This window comes from Podarcis bocagei (genome assembly GCF_964188305.1).
Source record: "Podarcis bocagei genome assembly, chromosome: 11".
Classification (NCBI taxonomy): Eukaryota; Metazoa; Chordata; class Lepidosauria; order Squamata; family Lacertidae; genus Podarcis; species Podarcis bocagei.
Genome location: NC_138136.1, coordinates 42,799,863 through 42,822,303, shown reverse-complemented (window position 1 = coordinate 42,822,303; position 22,441 = coordinate 42,799,863). Strand labels below are relative to the sequence as shown.

General features: G+C 41.3%; 1 protein-coding gene across 1 annotated transcript in view; it reads left to right on the top strand.

Moving 5' to 3' along the window:
- Positions 1-22,441, top strand: part of MTREX (Mtr4 exosome RNA helicase) — a 43,840-nt gene that overhangs the window by 11,296 nt on the left and 10,103 nt on the right. The window contains exons 7-19 of the mRNA XM_081212715.1: positions 433-523; positions 622-746; positions 1,180-1,278; positions 3,296-3,398; positions 3,520-3,651; positions 4,677-4,756; positions 5,300-5,410; positions 6,148-6,249; positions 7,060-7,185; positions 13,873-14,023; positions 16,263-16,435; positions 17,622-17,690; positions 20,232-20,360. Of these exons, the coding sequence (XP_081068841.1) occupies positions 433-523; positions 622-746; positions 1,180-1,278; positions 3,296-3,398; positions 3,520-3,651; positions 4,677-4,756; positions 5,300-5,410; positions 6,148-6,249; positions 7,060-7,185; positions 13,873-14,023; positions 16,263-16,435; positions 17,622-17,690; positions 20,232-20,360 (1,491 nt within the window). The remainder of the gene's footprint in view (positions 1-432; positions 524-621; positions 747-1,179; positions 1,279-3,295; positions 3,399-3,519; positions 3,652-4,676; positions 4,757-5,299; positions 5,411-6,147; positions 6,250-7,059; positions 7,186-13,872; positions 14,024-16,262; positions 16,436-17,621; positions 17,691-20,231; positions 20,361-22,441) is intronic.

The window sequence follows — 22,441 nt, the reverse complement described above, 5'->3', positions numbered from 1 at the left end:
TTAACCAACCCCAACCTGACAAAAACAAAACATAGGAGCCAAAATTAGAACCATTTAAAACATTTTAAACCTTTTTAGCTGGTTGCCCCAACCCAAGAGTTGTTCCAGCAGTGTCTCAGTGGCTGTGAGTCTGGGCCCCGCCTCCTGGGCCAGGTGGAAATGGGACTTGCAGGAAGGAGCAGGCTTCCTTCCAGCACTCACAGCAGTTGCAATCCTTTATAAGTAAAGGATTCGTGAAATTTCACTTTAGATCCTGAGCCTTAAAGAAATCTTGCATCACAGTGTTATTTGTAAATAGGGCTTAGATTTTGGTCAATGTATTTATTCCTGTTTATAATGCATTATATGCATTGTTCTGTGGGCTGAAGGTGAATTATGGCAGTGGCCATGTCACAGTCTTCTTTCCTAATTGAAATTTATTTTTCTTTTTAGATTTTGAGAAGTATGCTTTACAGAGGTTCTGAAGTCATGCGTGAAGTTGCTTGGGTTATATTTGATGAAATTCATTACATGAGGGATTCAGGTATTGCATTTTTGCTAATTGTGTATGGATTCATGCATGCAGAAATCAGATGGAAATAATGTGTCTTATAACGTTTCCTGTGGGTTTCCTGTTTTTAGAGCGTGGTGTGGTATGGGAGGAAACCATCATTTTACTCCCAGACAACGTTCACTATGTGTTCCTTTCTGCCACTATTCCAAATGCACGCCAATTTGCTGAATGGATATGCCATCTTCACAAACAGGTAAAGTTCTATATGTGAAATAACTTTTGGAATCATACTGCATTAGAAGGCAGTGATTTCTAGAGAATGATGCCTCAGAAGTTTCTAGTTAATTCAGTGACTTTGTTTGGATGTTAAACTGTGGTTTGGGCTATGTGAATGAGCCCAACCTTCTCCTGGCTTTCATTCATCACCCCCTGCCCCCTTGGAGGAGTTCAGAAGCCTTTTATTTCACTTTTACATAATGTCTGAACCAGGAATTGTCCCTAACTTCAAGTAATGGGCAGATCCTGTCACTGAGCTTGCCTTCACAGGAAGGGAGTCATTCATCTTGTTGAGAAGCCTGTATTGAAAACCTAGCTCAGCTGGTTGTAATATAGAACATGTCAAATACACTGTGTACTGCTTATAAAGGCGCTATAAATTTTGTAAATAATGGGTTTCTCTCTTCCAGCCTTGTCATGTGATTTACACAGATTATCGACCCACTCCGCTGCAACATTATATCTTCCCAGCAGGGGGAGATGGACTCCATCTTGTAGTTGATGAAAATGTAAGGAATTGTTCGATTGATTTTGGTGATGCCTGTACTTGTAATGTAAAATGCAAAAATGAAAGATGTGGGGTGAAGAATAAGGGCCAGTAGGCACATCCAAGGGTTTGTGAAAGCCCACTACGATATTTGATACTTTTAAAATTGAACAGCAGATACTGATCCATAAGCATAAACTTGTGCCATATGTGCATCTATGGCGCATAAAACTTGTGTCATAGCAAAGTCTGCTTTTGAATACCCCTCCTAGTTTCCAAAATGATTTGCCACGCAGCATAGAAGAACAGAAAGCTGAAAATATTTTTGTGTTTTGAAAATCTTGAGATTCCTCCAGGCTTGCTAATAACTCCCTCTTCTGCCTGGTTAGTAGGGATCAGCGCTAGGAAAAGGACTTCCTCTGTTAAGATATAGCAAGAGTCTTTGGTTTAGTTTGGTATTTTTTGTATCAAATAATCCTACAGTGTGGGGCCCCTTAAATATTAGATCATATTTTCTTATTAAGGCTGAATTCTTTGTTAAGGGTTTTTTGTTTGTTTGTTTTTACATAAAATGATAGTGTTTCAGCCTCTTGAGTGTATGATACATTTTCATTGTAACTGCCCTGGGTCTCTAGGGCAACAGTTCCGAACCTTTTCAGTATGGTGACCACAAGTCCAAATTTACTTGGAATAGTGACCCATTGATTTATAGTCACATGAATTTTGGAGCTAGGGTCTTCGACAACCATCAGTTTCATGTATTTTAATGGCAAGCATGCCTATTTTATAACCATTACTTGAGTAACACAAGCAAAACTTTACTTAGCACCCATATTAATGTGGAATTTTGTTGAAAGATGATAGTACTTGCAAAGTCAATCGCAGTTTTTATGGGAATGTAGGAACACCAATCATTGATTGCATCAGCTATTAAAATTTTATTCCAAAAATGTAAGAGTTTCACAAACAGCGTTCGTTATAACAAACTGAATGGGCTATTTTGGCATGCATGAGTAGCATGGCTGAGCTTGCATTTTGCCAATGAGTAGGTCAATATGGGGTTAGATGACTGTCAGACAGAGCCTCAGGTCATTATTAACACATAGCCTGCTGCTGTATTTCATCCTCATAGTAGTCATTGCTGGAAACCCTGCTTTGCAAAGATATGCACTACCAAATGGCAGCATCACAGGTGTTGCTCCATCAGCAAGATCAGGGTATTCAGTAGTTTTGTTAACATGAAGCCAAAATTCAGATAATTCAGCTGCTCAGAGTGCCTGGGGAAACCCAGCCTGATGGCTCAGTATTATTTATTTATAACCTCACATCTAAAAAAATTTAATTGAGGGTCCTATCACATGACAGCTCAATGAGTTGTTCTTTTTCTAAAGACCACTTTGTAACATCAGTTGCAAATGGGTTTCACACCCACTCAAGCTTCTCCGCAGAAAAGCATTGGACAAATTTTGACTAAACAAACTTCAAATCACCCTTGATTAAGCTATTAACTAACTCGGTTTGCCACAAGGCCCTCGCACAGTGAACTGTCACTGGATGTGCTGCCAGAGAGCAACTTTACAAGCATCAACAGCACATTATAATGTGCCATCAAAACCAAGTTGTATCATCATGACATTTAAGGACATTAAGGACTAAAAGCAGTCATTATGTTGGATTTCCTTATAAAGCCTGAATCCTGCTTGCAGTTAATGACTCACAGGTTGGGGAACACTGCTCTAGGGAGCTGTGCTGTTGTGTAAGTTATGCTGTGATTTTTAAAATACAGGGTTTTCTAGTTTCTGTGGGATGAGGATTTCCACCTTTCTCTTCCAACAACCTCTTGGGATACAGTGGCTACTGCACATGCTCAGTGCTCAATGGGCTTTTTTGGGTTGTTCCCCTGTCCGTGGGCTTTTTTCTGAGGTGGGTTTTTTTTTGTACTTCTGCAAACCTTGGGATTTCTCTGAACCTGGTGACACCTCTCTTGCATTTGGATGGTAGTGTTTACATGTCAATAAAGTTCACTTTCCCTCCCCCAGGGTGATTTTAGAGAAGATAATTTTAACACGGCCATGCAAGTCCTTCGAGATGCAGGTGACTTAGCTAAAGGGGACCAAAAAGGTAGAAAAGGAGGAACAAAAGGTGGGTATAAACATTTCAGTGCAAAATGTGTTGTGAGATAAACAGCAGTGAAAATTAATATATTCTGCCTCCTATCCTTCCACAACATTTATACTTATTTCTGACTGTGCTGTCTTTGTAGGTCCGTCAAATGTTTTTAAGATTGTAAAGATGATAATGGAAAGAAACTTTCAACCAGTAATTATATTCAGTTTCAGTAAGAAAGATTGTGAAGCATATGCTCTTCAGATGACAAAACTGGACTTCAATACAGGTGTGTACTAACTTCTTCCTGCATATACTTCTAATAGATGGTTTACTTAACAACGACCAAGATCTAAGCTGCTTATGGTTGTATTCAACTAAGTTCCTCTTAGAATGGACTCATTAAAATGAATGTCTATTATAAACATAGGTTCATTCATTTCAGTAGGTCTCTTCTGAGTATAACTTAGTTGGACACAACACTTAGTCTCAAGTATGCTAACTCTTTTTTTCCCAAAAACATGGCTTTTGAGACTTCCTCTGATTCGAAAGCAGTTTGCTTTGTAGAATATGGAACTGCTGTTTAAGACAGAAACTTCCCCTTGACTCACAGAGTTCGGATCATGTTACTGTGGATTTTGGCATGCAACGTGCAAGAACTCTGTGTCTGTTTTCACAGTAGTACAGTTTGCAAAATAAAATTGTCTTTTTAATTTATGCACGTTACTCGTAAAATTTTATTTAAGTAAACTAATTACCGTTTGAATCTCTTTGTGTGCTTGGAGCATTGCGGGAGCACACTCCTTTTCCACAGTAAGAGTTATATGTGTCATGCTCCCAGGAGAGCTCTTTTGCCACCAAACGCTGGACTGCAGAAGAGAAAAGTAATCTGCCAATTCTTTAATGATTTCTCCAACATTTCATTGTTTGACAGATGAAAAAAAATGGTCGATCCCAGAATTTTTGAATGTTCTTGTTACGTATAATTAACATTTAATGAATTCTTATATAAACTTATTAAAAGTGCCAGAATCTGACTTATTTATGTTGCCTGTATTTACAATCCTATAATGGGTGTGGTGTTGAGGGTTCTTTAAAGAACCCAGAGAGGCCTCTGAGCTGTGTAACATGGCAAGAGAAATATCTTACCAATTTATCCCACATCCCCATTACTATTTATGAGTCAAGTTATTTTGTACATAGGACCTTTTTTAGTGGGCTTTTTGATGGTACTTTTATATCCTTTGGGTTACAAGCATGATTTTTTTATATATAAAACAAAAATATTTATGCAGAAATTTTTCCTTTTTTCAGATGAGGAAAAAAGGATGGTTGAAGAAGTGTTTAATAATGCAATTGACTGTTTGTCTGATGAAGACAAAAAACTTCCTCAAGTGAGTGCTTAAGGATAATTAAGACTGTTCAGAATTCTCAGACCATTATTGTGCATTTTGAAAGTGGGACGTTAAAGTGAGTTTATGCTACATGGCCACCAAAAAGTAATGTCCAACATCTGTTTCCATCTTAACATACATAAATGAGTTTAGAAAAATAAAGCTCTCTATCATGTTGAATGGCCTAACTGTAATCCTAGGCAATGTAGACAAAACTATGTTGCTTTGAAAAGCAAAGTTCTGATGATGTGTTCAATGGATGTAAGAGTTGACTCTTAGATTGCTCTCTTTTAGACTTACAAGGAAATCCATGAATACATTAGCTCACTGAAATTGAATTTCATGTAGCCACACATGCCTAAATTAGTGACCTGTGGACTAAAAAAATTAGACAGTCTTTGTAAATCCTCCTTTCAGTTAGCCTGGAGAAAATACTTACTTACAACAAGCAGTTAGGCAAGTGACTACTTACAAGCCTGATAAATCTGTAAATCTTGATCCCTTCTTTTGCAAGTGAAATATGTGATCCATATTTGTTCTCAGGTTGAGCATGTTCTTCCACTTTTGAAGCGAGGCATTGGAATCCACCATGGGGGGTTGCTTCCTATTCTAAAGGAAACCATAGAAATACTTTTCTCTGAAGGATTGATCAAGGTATGTACTATTAGGCATGTATTGGTAATTCCCTTCACTTTACGAGTGTCCTTACACATTGGATCTTTGTCACTACAGAATCGACCATGAAACACCAGATTATAAATTAAAAACCACAGCAAATTCCTTCATAAATTGCTTTTTAGGAGCTTTATAACTGTTAATTGCTGGGTTTTGTCATTCAGTCTTATGGACAGGGCATTTATCTCTGAACTGAACTAATGTGCAATATTGTAAGGTCCTACTCAGCAACAAATATTGCAAAGGGGCCAAAGGCGTGAGTTGAGCGAGAGCTGGAGGAACATTCTTGCTGACGAACACTGTAAGAATCAAGTGTTTTTCTACAACTTCCTCCTTGACGTGAAGAGCAAGAGAATTTTTGACAGATCCTTTCACTTAATTTTTGCGACTTTCTCACATTCAAGCCAGCTGCTCACTAACAGACACCTCTCCCTTTCTTTGTTGCCCATGCTACAGAATAGCTTAAGGGGCCCTCTGCCTGTTACTGTTCTGATACAGAAGCGCATGGCAAATAAAGATATATCCTTGGGATCAGAGGTAGTACATTGGTCAGGTAGTAAGCATCTGGTAGCCAGGTGCCTCTGAGCCTTCAGTTGCCTAGCTTTATTCTGAATTTGGGTTATAGACCATCCAAATGCAGGGAAATTTAGTTCAGTCTTCATCTCATGTTCCAAAACAGAGTTACTTTGTTCTTATTCATTGCTTTGCTTCCGTAGGCCTTATTTGCAACTGAGACTTTTGCTATGGGAATAAACATGCCGGCAAGAACAGTGCTGTTCACAAGTGCCCGAAAGTTTGATGGGAAGGATTTCCGATGGGTAAGCAGATACAACATTCTGGATAAGCAAGATGCTGCAACACATACAGTGGTGCCTCGCAAGACGAAATTAATCCGTTCCGCAAGTCTCTTCGTCTTGCGGATTTTTCGTCTTGCGAAGCACGGCTATTAGCGGCTTAGCAGCTATTAACGGCTTAGCGGCTATTAACGGCTTAGCGGCTTAGGGGCTTTAAGAAAAAGGAAACAAACTCGCCAGAACTCGCAAGATGTTTCGTCTTGCGAAGCAAGCCCATAGGGAAATTCGTCTTGCAGAACGACTAAAAAAAGGGAAAACTCTTTTGTCTTGCGCGTTTTTTGTCTTGCGAGGCATTCGTCTTGCGAGGTACCACTGTAGTTGAAGTCACTTAAGTTTATGACCCATCAGTCTGAGTACAGAAAGCAACCATTAGCATGCTGAGCTTAATTTCAGGGTTTCCTTTGTTGCTGATTCTAAAGGCATTGTTTCCAAAAATTTATGTTGTTGCTTGGATTTTGCCTTCCGTTAATTTTTTTATACACACGCTTTGTTTCACCAGTTCTTTGTTACTTCACAAACCTTAAGACTGCTGCTTCAGTTTTCTGTTGTTTTCTCCCTTCTCTCTGTTAGTAACCTTACTTTTGGAATACTGAAATACTGTTGGCGCAGTCACTTCCTATATGTAAAACATGCTTTAAAAATATAGCTTCTTACTCAGCCTTTGTATCCCCTCCTCCTGCCTCATCCCTCATGTAGCTTCCCTCCCACTTGGACTGAGAGCCTTGACTTCTTTTTGCACATATGCCTATTTGTCTAATTCTGTTATTCTTTCAGATCACCTCAGGTGAATATATTCAGATGTCTGGTCGTGCTGGACGTCGAGGCATGGATGATAGGGGAATAGTTATTCTGATGGTGGATGAAAAGATGAGCCCAACAATTGGAAAACAACTTCTTAAGGTATCTTGATCTCTGACAAGAATATTGCTAAAGGTGTATAAAGAGCATAATGTGAAATAATGCTCTTTAATTTTAACTTTCCTCCAACAGTAGTTACTGTAGTGATATATTAATCCTGTATTTCATTTAGGATAATAGTTGTGCAAGGTTGTTGGTTGGTTTTTGCATTGGTCCCCCATCCTCCAGTCAACTGAAGTACAGATCTTAACCTGTAATCTTTATGTGAATCGGAAGCTGGCATTAGACTTCCGTTTTTCATAACCGGAGGGTTCCAGATTTGATAACAAAGCAGGTGTTTAGTAACTTCTTGCTATAGATAAGAGTGAATTCAGAGTAGAGTGATGTGGCCCATTTTGTGCATAATGTGGTGAGTGTTTGGTTTTGGGTTTTTAACGTTGTCCCTAGGGCGGAGAATGCATTGCGCAAAAGAGAATGTTAGTTTCCCAGTTACCTCAGTACACATTGCAGTTCCACATCTGTAATACAACTGACCCTTTGTCCACTGTATTTCTACATCAGCGGCAGCAAGTGTGATGTGAGGAAATTCATAGTAAGATGCTGGGAAATGGAATAATCTGCACTTCATGTTATGAAGGAGGAGGAACTTTACACTGGCCTGCCATCTTTGGTGGCAAACCCATGTTAATTGCAGCATTTTGTGCTTCCTTGTAGGGCAGAAAATGAGCACCTTGTATACTCTAGTTGCTTTCATTGGAAGATGCCAGTAATACTGTTCTATTAATCTCTGTAGTGCTCATGCTTAAAATAACTAACAGATTTGAACCACTATTTGGAACTATCGTTGTAGTGGGAAACTGTCAGAAAATGGCATTTCCCCTGTCCTTGAAATCCATGAGGTGCATTGCTTCTAAAGGCTTTGTGACAGTGAGCACAGAAGGGTGTGGTTATGGGGGTAATTCCAAATTTAAACTACCGTATTTTTCCATTGATAAGACTAGGTTTCCCCCCTTAAAAATAATGTCCAATATTGGGGGGCATATTATACATGGGGGCCATCTCCCCCCCCCCCATATTCTTAAACCGGAGTCCCCAAAATAGGGGGCGTCTTATGCATGGGGGCATCTTATAGACGGAAAAATATGGTACATTAAGTAAAATTGAGCAAGTTGTATGTGTATGCTGGTTTAGATAGCAAACTGTATTAAGGGCCAATACTTTATCCTATAGTTCAACAAACCTTTATGGTTAATCTTAGTTGTGGCTAATGTATTCCAGATTGGGGAAAACAGAGCAGTATTATCTTACTTCCATTCAATTAACAGACTGTTTCAAGAAAGTTCAGCTGGAAAGCTTAATTTGCAATGCAGGTTTGAGTCCTAAGAAGTTTGGCAAAATGAAAGAAAGCCTGGATCTCTAAATTGCTCATTTTATAGACTGGGATCCCAAGAGGCCTGTGCCTGCCTGCCTGCCTGCAAAGCGTTTGCATGAAGGGTGGGAGATCCTGCTTTTCAGAAGGTCATGGTGCCTCGTGCCTCAGAACAGTTCTCCCAAAAGTCCCCCCTAAGCTTGAGGAGTGATTTTTCAGGGGACACGTAAGAAGAGCAGTCCTGAAGAGCTCTAGTACACATGCAGATGCCTGTGCACTGCCTTGACTCCATGCAGTAATTGGTAAACCTTCCCATGATTGGTTTTTTTTTGCAGGCTTTTCATTTGTAGCAGCTTAGTTTTATAAAATGACAATTCATTTGGAAATATAATTTACCTAGGCTGGAATCCTGAACATATGTCTTTTTAATCTGTTGAAACCTGTGGGAGTTGAACATGATTCTGTGACCTCTTTGGCTCACAGCTAGTGGCACTTCCCACGCTTCGGTCTGCCAGATGCTCCCTCTTAAATAACTGGCTGCCCTTGTGAAGAATGCTGTGGATACTTCATGACGAAAGCACCTCTCAAACACAGGGTTACTAACCAGTTGCGAAACTACATATCTCACCGCCCTTGCTATTGGCTATTCTGGCAGTGGCTGGAGGGAGTTGGGAGTCCCACATCACCAGGAGGTCCACAGGTTAGCCACCCCTGCTGCTCTGTTGTATTCATTCCCATGCAGTTTTCCTTCATATTATTTCTTCCTGGAGGAGCCTATATTTTACAGTTGACCCCCAAAGCTAATCTCTTGTTGGAAATCGTCTCCTGATCTCTGTGTTTATGACAAGACAGAGACACAAACCTTCAAGCTGCTGCCAGTGGAATCTGTCCAGCTGTGTAGAGCCCATGTGTAAACATCAGCTGAACACACAGGCTTAATTGCAGGCTTGTCTGGTTTTGCATCAAGCTCATTCGCATATGTTTCCAAGCATCTCCATGTGTGGGCAGGCTTTGAAAACTTAACTGACCTCAGTTTGCCAAGGGATGTGACCTGCCAGCCCAGAGCCTGGCATGGATGAATAGCCAGGGCAGTTCAGCAGCAGCAGCAGCAGCAGTCAGTATGTTCAATGCTTTGCTACTCAGAGCACAGCAGCTAGAATAATTTCAATTCAAACCCATTTTTAAACGTTTGTTCCAGGCAGGCTTATTTTTACATTAGGCTTAAATCTACTAGGCAGCATATCACGGACTTGCATTTCAGGAAACTACAGTATCACGTCCTTAAATCTGTATGTAGTTCCTCTATCTAGTAGAATTACATGCTTTCTGACAATGGTATCTTATAGGTTGTTTTTGTTACCAAATTTTTGCAATTATTTGCAATCAGTGTTGCTCCTAAAGAAACACATCAGGCAGTGTTGTTCACCTCAGGCAGAAGAAGTGACAGCAAGTTATTCAGTGCTTCTAGAACAGTGGTGGCAAAGGGTGGGCTGGATCTGCCCCACACACACACCCATTTTGCCAATCGCAGTGGAATTGGCTGAAGTGCTAGAACCAGCATTACTAGAGCTGCTACCATTTGCAGCTTCTGGGAAACAGCACTGAAAGAGGTTGCATCTGCCTTCTCTTTCACACAAACTGCAGTTAGGTGTTGTAGTGGTGATAACCAGCCGTTCCTGTAAGAGTTTGGAAGTAAAAGAGGGAGGGTGGGTAATAAATGCAGTTCTGGGCTTCAGAACAGTGACAACACTGTGCCCAGAGAACTTATGTCTGAGTAGGCCTGCTTAAGTGCACACATGTCCTTATGTCCTCTTCCACATTGAGGATTAGGGCTGGGAGGCGGATGAAGCACATGTTGGCTCCAAGTCTTATAGAGAAGGTGGCTGCAGTGGGAGGAAATGCCTGGAACGCAGCACATGTGAGCAGTGGTGCCAGGGAACTTGAGGGGTGGCTATGCCAGCATCTGGTTTCCTGGGGTTTCTTCAGTATCTTCCCTGTATCCAAGCACTTCTCATTACTCTCTTCCTGCTCATCAGATGCTAGGGTTGTGTGTGTTTGGAGTGGGTGATTTTCAGGGTGCAGAGGTTTCGACCATTGCCCAGCATCATGATGAGGACAAAGCAAATGGTCTGCTCATCAGGTCAGTCATGTGGTGAGTGGAAAGGGGGCAATAACCTCTCTGCCTCCATGTCAGAAGCTCTGCCTTCCCACTCAGAGGCAGTACGCTTCTGAATGCTAGTTGCTGGAAGCCACAGAAGGGGAGAGTGCTCTGGTGTTTGGACCCTGGTTGCAGGTTGGCCCATTGGCCTGATCCAGCAGGCTCTTCTCACATGTCCCTGTGTACTATTCATACTCGGTTTTAATTGTATTTTATTGCTTCTTTTATTTCTTACTGTATTTGAATTCCATCTGTCTTTTAAAAAGCACTGTAGCTTTTAGCACAGTTCATTACAGTTGCTGAACAACAGGCAGAATTAAGTTCCCTAGCAATTTTCAAGTGGTCGGTGGGGAGGAGGTTTGGAGTTCCTGAGCAATTCACTCTTCCTCTGAAAATTTAAAGCCCAGCAGCGAAATACAGGGATTCCTGTAAAGAAGAAGAAGAAACAGACCATGCAAGATAGACGTTGGTCCACCCTGTGTCATATAGTTTGAAGCCTGCATAGCTTTGTTTGATGTGCTTTTCCATCTCTGGAAAATGTTGAGCTGTTAGTATTTCCCCTTTTTCTTTGCCCACTCTGCAGGTGCCAGATTGCTTTATTGCCCAAATTAAGTTACTTGGCAACTGCTTTGTGTTTGCCAAATTGGTCATAGTGCAGTATTTTATGGTGTGCTTTTCAGTTAAAAAAAGGAAAACAAAACTGGGTGGGAAGGATGTTAAAGTAAAAGTGTTAGTTAAATGTTTATTATTTTAGCCATTAAGGCCATAACAACAAGTAGTGTGTGTGAAAATGGGAAACTTCCTAGGAAGCTGTCATCAGTTTGGGGTTTTAATGCAGTATGCACACATTGAATAAAACACACCTCACAGCCCTGAATTCAAGTCTTTATTTTTCTTCCTTCACTGACAGGTTCCTTGAAGTCACAAACTACACTTGGCAATCTGATTCTATCCATCTCCTGCAATTTGCAATAACCTTTTGTAATTGGCATCCTGGTGGGGCAAGTGTTTTGATATAACTTTGGGCCAGATCAGTCCTTATGGTAAACCTCCTGGTTTATCATGACAGAAACAAGTTGCAATAAGCCTTTGTGTCACCTGCCCGCAGCACAGTTGTGAGGAGAAGCTTTTGCTTCCATTTTTTATTAACTGCAATTTAGTGTTCTATTTCAACCTTGGTTAATCTTGGCTATGGTTTGTTTCAAACAAACCAACTTCATAACCCATGAAATGAAACAAGTTGGACTTGTTTCAAACAAACCATAGTGAAGTTTAACCACAGTTTTATGAGGTTGGAATGATTTCCATCTCATATCCATCCCAGAGGGAAGGAGTAAATACACAAACTTGAGGCTTCTTCCACCTCAGTCCCAACACAGCCACCCTTGACTTATGTCTTGAACCAGCTTTGTCTTTTGTTGAGTACCAGCAAATCTTTGATGTATGGTCCAACCTTCGTTGAATAGTTGGAGTATAGGACTGTGGGGATGTATGTTCAGATATCCTTGCTTGGCAATGGTGCTAGGTGACTTTGAGCCAGCCCTATACTCTCATTGTAAAGTGCGTCATAGGCCTGCTATGAGGATAGACAGAAGAGAGAACAATGTGAACGTCTTGAGTGCCTTGAGGAAACATGGGATTTAATAAATAAATTGCCTCAAAATAAACACCCTTCTTAGAGCATTACAAAATAACTAGCTGACAGTGATTGGTATTCCATTCTACATCAATGGGAAGGTCTTTCACCCTCAAGGAAGAAAAGAACGACTTTTACCAATATTAAGCTGAGAGCTATCATTGACCCTCATCTTCTCCCCTCTTTCCAGTGTGTGCTTAAGTTCATTGTTTCTATCATGGTTTGTTTAAACCACAGTTTCCTGTTAGTTCCAAATGTGTGAACTGTACTGTAATCTTGGTTTCTTAACTAGGATGTGAAACCACCATTTCTGCAGTACCAGACTTACAATTGGGAAGTTACAGATAACACAGAATGGTCAAACTAGGTTATTGCATGCAAGACAGTGCAAGCAATGATAAAAGACCATTTCAGCAGCTCAGTACCCTGGGGCAGTTGAAGTTTGTAAGGGGATAGCTCTTCCCAGGCCTCTTTTGCTGATCACCCGGAGGAGCAGTGGGTTAAAGAGCCCTTTGCCTGTGTCAGGGGGTGGAGCCAATATTGCTAGGTCTTCCACACTTGATCCATTTACAATATGCCTCTTGGTAAAAATAATGCTGAGTAGAAGCTCACAATTTCTCCTTGTAGCAGCAGCTTTCCATCATAAGGACTGGTTAGCTTCTCTGTACAGCTGCCATTATTGGAAGCAGAAATATGCTTAATGTTTGGTCCCTCAAATCAAAAGTTGTTCTGAACAGGTCATTCATAATTTATAATAGCTGCTAAATTAGCTTTAACCTAGCTACTAAAATTTTCTTTTTATACCAATATAGCAAGCGTCTTTGGTGGGTTAGTTTTTAAATTTGTTTTGTTTTTTTAAATCTTACCTGGTTCGTAATCCTACATTCTTCTATTTTGTTGTCTCCCCCCTGCCTTCAAAAAATGAATACAGTCACCTAAAGTTGAAGCTATACATTCAACCTTTGCATTGTGTGTTTTTTAATTTCCTTAGAGATTATCCAGATTATTCATAATGGTTCCTTTCTGTTCTGCTAGTTGGATACATATCAGATATTTAAGTTGATATTTTAAGAGGGTGGAATCATTATTAAATAATGCAAGTGAAAGACTGACTTCAAGTTCAGATGTAGTTTTCTCTTTGTATGTGTTAGGATGACATTCTTACTCTTTGTGAGACTTTTCTCAGCTTTTCTTAGATGGATTAACATGGCCTCTCAAGTGCGAAAGGAACCCTGCAGCCATAGGCCCTAGTCCAGTAACTTTTCTTTGCACGTGAATTTCTCCCATTTCTGGGAATGGCAGCTGCTCCATAGGCAACACACTCCCTGCCATTCCCAGGTAAGCGTTACAGAGATCCACTAGGTTTGTCTGTCTCTCTGTAATGCTTACCTTGAAATAGCATCCTGGAACACTTGCATGATTCTTGCAATATATAAATTGCATGTGAACATACTGAAAAGAATAATTTGGGGATTTGAAATGTCAGGCTTCCATTTGTATTCCCAAGATAAAATGTATTAAACATGAATGCTGCCTGCTTTTGCTCATCTTATTTCTCTATTTTAGGGATCTGCTGACCCTCTAAACAGTGCTTTCCATTTGACATACAACATGGTATTAAATTTGCTGCGTGTGGAAGAAATTAACCCGGAATACATGTTAGAGAAATCTTTTTACCAATTCCAACATTACAGAGCTATTCCAGGAGTAGTTGAAAGTAAGTTATGTGAAATACTTAATTGTTTCGTCAATTTGCAGACCGTGATTTACAGTGGTGCCTCGCAAGACGAACGCCTCGCAAAACGAAAAACTCGCAAGACGAAAGAGTTTTCCGTTTTTGAGTCGTTCCGCAAGACGAATTTCCCTATGGGCTTGCTTCGCAAGAAGAAAGCCCATACGGAAATCTCCGGGGACCTCTTTTAAAATGCTGGCGGTCGGGAGCAAAGACTTTCGCCCACCGCCGGCCTTCAGAAGAGGTCCTGGACCTCTTCTGAAGGCCGGCGGGGGGCAAAAGTCTTTGCTCCCCCCCCGCCTGCCTTCCCGGGACAGCGGAGACTTCTCCGCTGTCCCGGGCGATCTTAAAATGCTGGCGGGCGGCAGCGAAGCCTTTGCTGCTGACCCCCAGCATTTTAAAAGCCCCCGGGGCAGCGGAGACTTCTTCGCTGTCCCGGGCGATCTTAAAATGCTGGCGGGCGGCAGCGAAGCCTTCGCTGCCAACCCCCAGCATTTTAAAAGTCCCCGGGGCAGCGGAGACTTCTTCGCTGTCCCGGGCGATCTTAAAATGCTGGCGGGCGGCAGCGAAGGCTTCACTGCCGACCCCCAGCATTTTGAAATCGCCCCGGGACAGCGGAGGCTTTGCTGCCACCCGCCAGCATTTTAAAAGCCCCCGGGGCAGCGGAGACTTCTTCGCTGTCCCGGGCGATCTTAAAATGCTGGCGGGCGGCAGCGAAGCCTTCGCTGCCGACCCCCAGCATTTTAAAAGCCCCCGGGGCAGCGGAGACTTCTTCGCTGTCCCGAGCGATCTTAAAATGCTGGCGGGCGGCAGCGAAGCCTTCGCTGCCAACCCCCAGCATTTTAAAAGCCCCCGGGGCAGCGGAGACTTCTTCGCTGTCCCGGGCGATCTTAAAATGCTGGCGGGCGGCAGCGAAGGCTTCACTGCCGACCCCCAGCATTTTGAAATCGCTCCGGGACAGCGGAGGCTTTGCTGCCGCCCGCCAGCATTTTAAAATCGCCCCGGAACAGCGGGGGCTTTTAAAATGCTGGCGGGCGGCAGCAAAGCGCTCCTGTCCCCGGAGCTTGCGGGGCGGGAGGTGGGGAGAAGGGCTTTTCTTCCCACCGCCAGCCTTCAGAATAGCCTTCTGAAGGCTGGCGGTGGGAAGAAAAGCCCTTGTCCCCCCCCCCAGCCTTCAGAAGAGGTTGGGGGACAGACTGTCCCCAGACCTGGTCTGAAGGTGGTTTCCATAGGAACGCATTGATTGATTTTCAATGCATTCCTATGGGAAACCGTGCTTCGCAAGACGAAAAACTCGCAAGAAGAAAAAACTTGCGGAACGAATTAATTTCGTCTTGCGAGGCACCACTGTATATTCCAAGGGCTTACCTGCACAGTATTCACCACAGAGCCAGTTAACATGTTACTAATGAATATGAAATTAGTTGACAAGAACCATTATTCGCCCCAGTTGCCAGGATCCTAAGCGCTTGGGAATGTTCTGTGGATTTTTCTGTCTTACTTGCTTTTAATAACAGATGCCTTTGCCAAATCATAAGCTGCTTTTGCAAGTGACCTCCCTTTCGAAAGGAATTTGCCGTCTTGCACCTGGAGTGGGTGGAGGCAGGAGGTTGTTGTTGAAAGAACACAAGCCCAGAGTCTCCTTGGATATATAGGACTCATTGCCTGCTTGTCAGATCCCCAGCCACTGAGTACAGCTGAAGGAAGGTTTCAGATGTTCAAATCTTTAACAAACCAAGTGCTGAATGCTGCGAATGCAGCTTTCTGACAAGTATCCCTATACAGTGCATCTGTTTGCTGGCACAATTCTGTTGCATTCACACTTTGTGTATTATATTTTCTAGCATATCTTGAGTGTGCACTTAAATTGTAAAGAAGTCCTTGGAAGTGAGCATCAAATATTCTCCAACAAAATAATTTTTAATAGTAAGCCAGTACCCAGAGGCACCCACAGAAGTTAGAAGAATGCTCTTTCACTGTCCCCATCCCACCCCCCACCCCCCAGTTGGTATGCTGGCACTGCACCAGGTTATTCCCTGTAACACCCTGGGGGGTTGAGGGCCCCTGCCAGGAAGAGGAAGGAAATGGAGGGGAAACAAGATGATCTGTGGGGGATTCTTCTACATATGGATAGTGTGCTTCCTTGAGGAATACTCTTGCCCATGGTTTGCTACAATATTGTGCGCTTCATATAATCTGTTTATTTTACAATATTTATTTGCAGAGGTCAGTAAGTTGGAACAGCAGTACAATGAGATTGAAATTCCAAATGAGGAAAATGTCGTCATTTACTATAAAATCAGACAACAGCTGGCTAAACTGGGTAAAGAAATAGAAGAGTACATTCACAAGCCAAAGTACTGCTTGCCATTTTTACAGCCAGGGAGGCTGGTAAAAGTAAGTTGTTTCCCTCCCCCACTTCTATGTTTTTTGTAATGTGCATTCTGCTAAAGTAGAAACAGAAGCATGTTACCATCCCGTTCTTCTATGAGGCTCCTGTGCCATCATAATGTTGGGGGTTTGCACCTGTGGGTCTTAATACTCCATTAATGAGATGCACAAGATACATTTATTAACAATAAGTAATAGTAATAACTACTATATAATGGAACATTTCAGAAACAGTGCAGCATAATAAAATTATTGACAATAGCAAAACATGTCATCATACCGAGAAAAATATCCACAGGAAAGAAGAGGTATCTCGGAAGTTCACATTGTAAATTTTGTATTTATTTGTGTTTTGTTCTGTTCTGGTTTTATCTAGAGTTTCCTCCCCCCTCCCTCATTCATATAAATTGTATGTTTTGTTAGGAGTATGTTTCTGAGAGTTTTGCTTTATGTGCGGTATTTGCTTTATCTGTTTGTTTTGGGACATTTAGCATGATTAGGAAAAAAAATATTATTTCTAAATCTTAGTTCGTCATTTCCCCCCTGAAATTGGAAAAGTCAATTCTAGTCTTGTTTATAAAGAAAATACCTTCCTACTGTCACCCATGCACAGCTAGCTCCAGTCTAGTCATATTGCTGCCTCTCTAATACTAGGCATTGCACTACATAGGAGATTAATATGATATATCTTGAGAACTGATAATGAAATGATCCCACCCAACTGCCCACTATTTGTGGGGTTATCCTCCCCCTCCACAGCCAAATGGGTTGTGGGGCAGAGAAAAGAAGCAAGGAAAGCCCTGTTGCAGTAGCTGACATCCACTAACAGGATTGGTTACTTGAATCCAGCCCCAATGACCAGCATATTGCTGTTTGGCAGCTGTTTACACATGTAGCTGTTACATTTATTGATTGTTAATTTTCTTGGCTTGGATCCACATTTGCCACCCCACAAACAGAAGGGCTTCTGCTGGAGCGGGGAGAGGGGTGGACATGTGCAATTTTCACTTGATTTCTCAGCTGTCCTTGAAGTGAACAATATAATTACCAACTTTCTTTCCAGATTCACTTCTGGACTTGATCGTTTACAACCGTCTGTATTACAAATGAAGTAATTTCCCTTAAGGTCAGAATATGTTGAAAGTTATTGTTTCAGACGCAGCTTTATATACTAGCTTGATTTTGATTTTAGGTAAAAAATGAAGATGATGACTTTGGCTGGGGCGTGGTGGTGAACTTCTCCAAGAAATCAAATGTGAAGGTAAAACAATGGCCTTTTCTTCCACTGGTAGATAAATATATACCTGACTAGGAAAAAGCCATATTTTAAAATGACACTTCAGAGTTCATAACTAATATGCTGCCATCTGCTCAAGGAATCCTGTATTTCCCTGTGCTTTTTTTTAATTGCCAGTATTAGAACGACTTTTCATATTAAGATGCCATATAAACTCTTTGTTGCTTTAAAATACGAATAATGTCCTATTTCCTAGCGCTGCCTACTCTCACTCGCTGTTTTGATTAATTTTTAAGATATTGATGGTGCCCAGATAATTTGGATTTATTAGGCTAACTTTGTCTTGTTGGTATTATTTTAACTTGCATCTTTCTCTTTTTCTCTGTGTAACGCACGCTGTATGTTACCAGCAGAATTTAAAAAGACTCCCTTTTGGAGTTTTCTGCATGACATACTTGGCTACCTGTTTTAAAGTGCAGCCAGTACTGATGATGTAACCGGGTATTGGTTGTTTTGTGTGCCCTTAGAGTATTTTATGCATATGTCAGCCTGTTCCAAGTTTGAGTAAACAGCACATGTTTTAACATGTTGGCTTAAAGCTGCTTTTCCACATATGGGTTGCATTTTCAAATGCAGTTCAGATGACACAAGTAAACAGAGCTCTTTAAACCAAAATTAAAACAGCTGCTGTAAATATCTTTTGTACGAACTAGGATGGTATTATCCACAACTGGATTTATGAATAAATACTTTGATTATTGGGTAATCTAATAGTGGAACAAATCATGTGTTTCTGTTTACAACTGGCCGTTTTAAAGCTATCTGTGATACAGTGTGAAATTCTTCCAATGTCTTCTGATAGTCCTCTTCACATGCTATCCCCTGTCAAGCAAAGCCTCTTTTCTTTTCTCAAAAGGAAGTGAGATGCAAATACAGTGGTGCCCCGCAAGACGAAAAACTCGCTAGACGAAAGGGTTTTCCGTTTTTTGAGTCGCTTCGCAAGACGAATTTCCCTATGGGCTTGCTTCGCAAGACGAAACATCTTGCGAGTTTGTTTCCTTTTTCTTAAAGCCGCTAAGCCGCTAATAGCCGCTAAGCCGCTAATAGCTGTGCTTCGCAAGACGAAAAAACCGCAAGATGAAGAGACTCGCAGAACGGATTAATTTCGTCTTGCGAGGCACCACTGTATCCTTAGCATGCCGTATGATGAGGTGAGGTGTTTCACTTCTTGCCCTCTGATTTGATCCTTTGCCAACAGGCTTTTGCTGTATCTGTCTTTTATATATAAATAATTGAAACATAGCCATTGGCAACTAAATTGTGGTCTAGGTGAGCAACGGTAACCACAGATCCCTTTCTGGCAAATACCTGCCCCTGGGTTCCTCCCAGCATAAAGCGAAATACCCCGCCTCTTCCAAGTTTTCTTTGCATCAGGGAGAACCCTGATGCTGGTTAGGACTTGAGAGAGACAACAGTTGCCCATCTCTCAAGTTCTTAGGATTAGAACTTGGGGGAAGGAGGAGGTCTTCCAAGAACCTCTTCCAAGATACTGTGAAAGACTCTTACTGTTCATGAGTGCCTCAAACAGTGTGGGAAGAGAGGCCAGGTCATCTCTTGAGCCTTCTGCACATGCCAGTCAATTTGGGGGGCAGGGAAGCAAAAATCAGCAGTTAACACAAATAATAGTTGGCCCAAATCTACAACTCAGGTCACTTTAGGAGAAGCAGCAATGTTGCTACATATTAGGCTTGCTAAAACAATCTGCTTTACTGGATTTTTGTCCTTCCTTATCCATAGTTTTTGTTAGAAGTTAAGCAGTTTTGTATATTAATCCTTTAAAAACTCCTGGGTGGATAATATTTAGACCTGGTGATTTGTCAGTTTTAGGTTTGTCAATAAGGCTCTAGCTCTAGAACTTCAGCTCTTGTCACAAACTGCTATCCTCAGTTCTTCAGATTCCCTTCTTGGAAAAAGCATTTTGGCAGTTATATAATTTGCCCTCCATTTCCGCAGTGAAGAAAGTTGCAAATAATTCATTAAGCTTTTATACATTTTATGAAGGAAACCTTCTTGCCGCTAAGAGCTTCTTTGACTCTGTTCTTTAACTATGCTAGTATCCTTTTAGACCATTTCATGATCTTCAGTATACTAACTGAGCTTCTGTTGTGATTTTGAATAATTCTCGAGCTTTCTGGAGTTTTGACCCTCTTCAGATTTCCCGTCAAATTATGGCAGAGAGCCATAGACTGAGTGATCTGTGTAGCTATGGATCGAAAGAGGCTCGCAAGCAAAAGCTAATAATTCTTAACAACCTGCCATAGCAAAGATTGACTTCATTTGATCAAGAACCTTATAGTCCACCTCAGCCAAGGAGCTATTCTGGATTTATATCAATATTCTCAGGTTTATATAGAATAACAACATGTGGAGCTATATAATTTGATATCAGTCAAAGAATATTTAGAACTTAACTAATGGAAACATTCTTGTTTCTCACACTTCTTTTACTAGTGTTAAAGAATATCTCCTTATTCATACTAACTTGGTTTCTTGCTACCACTGTAGCCTAACTCTGGTGAGCTGGACCCACTCTATGTTGCTGAAGTCCTCCTGCACTGTAGCAAAGAAAGCTTAAAAAATTCTGCAACTGAAGCTGCAAAACCAGCAAAACCCGATGAAAAAGGGGAGATGCAGGTGAGATTCCCCCCCCCCCATAAAGTAATTAAAACAGCAGTTGTATGGCTTTTCACTTTCTGAAATATGGCAACCCTGAGTATGGAAGAACGATAGACTTACATTGATAATAACAAGTAGGTCCCATGTCACTGCCTGGGGATAAGTGTGGACTCAAACGTTTGCTGAAGAGTGGTTTGCTTCTCAGTGGAAATCACAGAAGTGGTTTTGATGTAAAAGATGGTGCAGTGGTCTATGGGTTGTGAAAGTCTAACTCGATGAAATTGCATCTTGCAGCATTCCCTGCTGGGTAGATGGGTGGTCAAGTTATTCACATAACTATAAGGGTCGTCCCTAAAGTAGGAAGGAATAAGGCTGTGTACAATAAATGCAATAGGTGTACAACCAAATGGAAAAAGGTTAAGATAAACCCAGCTATTATCCATGAGGGTTGAGCTGCTCAGCTTGTTCTGAAAATATCCCAGCCATCTTTCTAAAGAACGGCCCGAGGCCATGTGCAGTAAGTAGCAGACGTTAAAACAATGCTATAAAACAGCACAAAAGTGTTGACAGACTCTTCTGATTCCAAATTCAGTCCCCTAACCCTCCAAGAGGCAGTTGGTAACTAGATTTGAGTTGATCATACAGTTCTGCAATGTAATGCATTGGTTTTTGTTTGGGATTTTAAAAAAACCCAAATAACTCTTCCCCCCCCCCATCTTATATGCAATTCCTTGCCTGGCTAATAATACATGTAGCCAAGAAGGAATGAAAAACTGTTGCATTTTCATTTGTTAATTCCCCCCCCCCCCATCATTTGGGGTTACCTTTCAAATGTACATAGCTATATTCACAAGTGATTCGTAAAAACGGGAAATGGCCTATAATTTATAGTCTGTGTATTTTATCCCAAGACTTAGAAATATTGCATGAACTATTAGGTAGCTAGATGGATTCTTTTACATCCATAGCTTGTCTTCCTTCCTTTTTCTGTGCTTCAACCATTCTCTGACAGCATAACAGTGAGTTTACATAGAACAGAGGATGCATAACAATGATTTAGAACTCTTCGGCTAAAGCAACCGTAGCAAAGTTACTTCAACTCCCATCTCCCCCTGCCCTGAAAAAAAAAAGATTATTCAAGTTTATAGCAGGCTTCAGTGGTAAATCCCAAGATCTGCGAGAGCCAGTGTGGTGTAGTGGTTAAGAGCGGTAGTCTCGTAATCTGGGGAACCGGGTTTGCGTCTCCGCTCCTCCACATGCAGCTGCTGGGTGACCTTGGGCTAGTCACACTTCTTTGAAGTCTCTCAGCCCCACTCACCTCACAGAGTGTTTGTTGTGGGGGAGGAAGGGAAAAGGAGATTGTTAGCCGCTTTGAGACTCCTGAAGGGGAGTGAAAGGCGGGATATCAAATCCAAACTCCTCCTCCTCCTCTTCTTCTTCTTCTTCTCATTCTTGTGCTGCCCCTTAATATTCTGTTGACTTTAAAAAAAAAAAATTAGGCGGGCTCTGAGAGTCTGTTAAACTATTTGTTGGCTTGACAGGAGAAAAGTTCCCTTTTTCATGCAGCCATTAAACATTAAAGACATTTTCCCTTCACTTCATTCCAACACAGAGTTGACAATTTATTTTGTGGACTTTAAGAAGAAGAAAAAAGTGCCTTCGCCATAATGAAACTATTCCAGTTGGCCCCAAGCTAGGCACATTCTGTCACTGAGCATTGTTAGAAGATAATTGTAGTGACTCCATTTGGGTCAGTTGGAGACATTCTCCTGTCAGGCAGAGTTGTAAATATAAAATCATTCAGAGGTCATCATTTTCCAATATATCTTAAAATGGAATTTATTATTTTTTGGAGCTTGCCTCTCCCCCTCCCCTCTTCAGGAAAACTACTTGTGAAGCCAAATTGAACAGACTATGTAGAAAATCAATGCTCAAATGAATGCTGTAGTTCTTAACACATGCAATAGGCACTATTTAAATACACATGTGTAGCATGATCTCTGAAAACTCTAACTGTATTAAGTAAGAGATGTCTAGGCAATGCTCAATGTATGCTGTGCACAAAACAATATAAATGCTTAGCAATCTGAGATTAATGT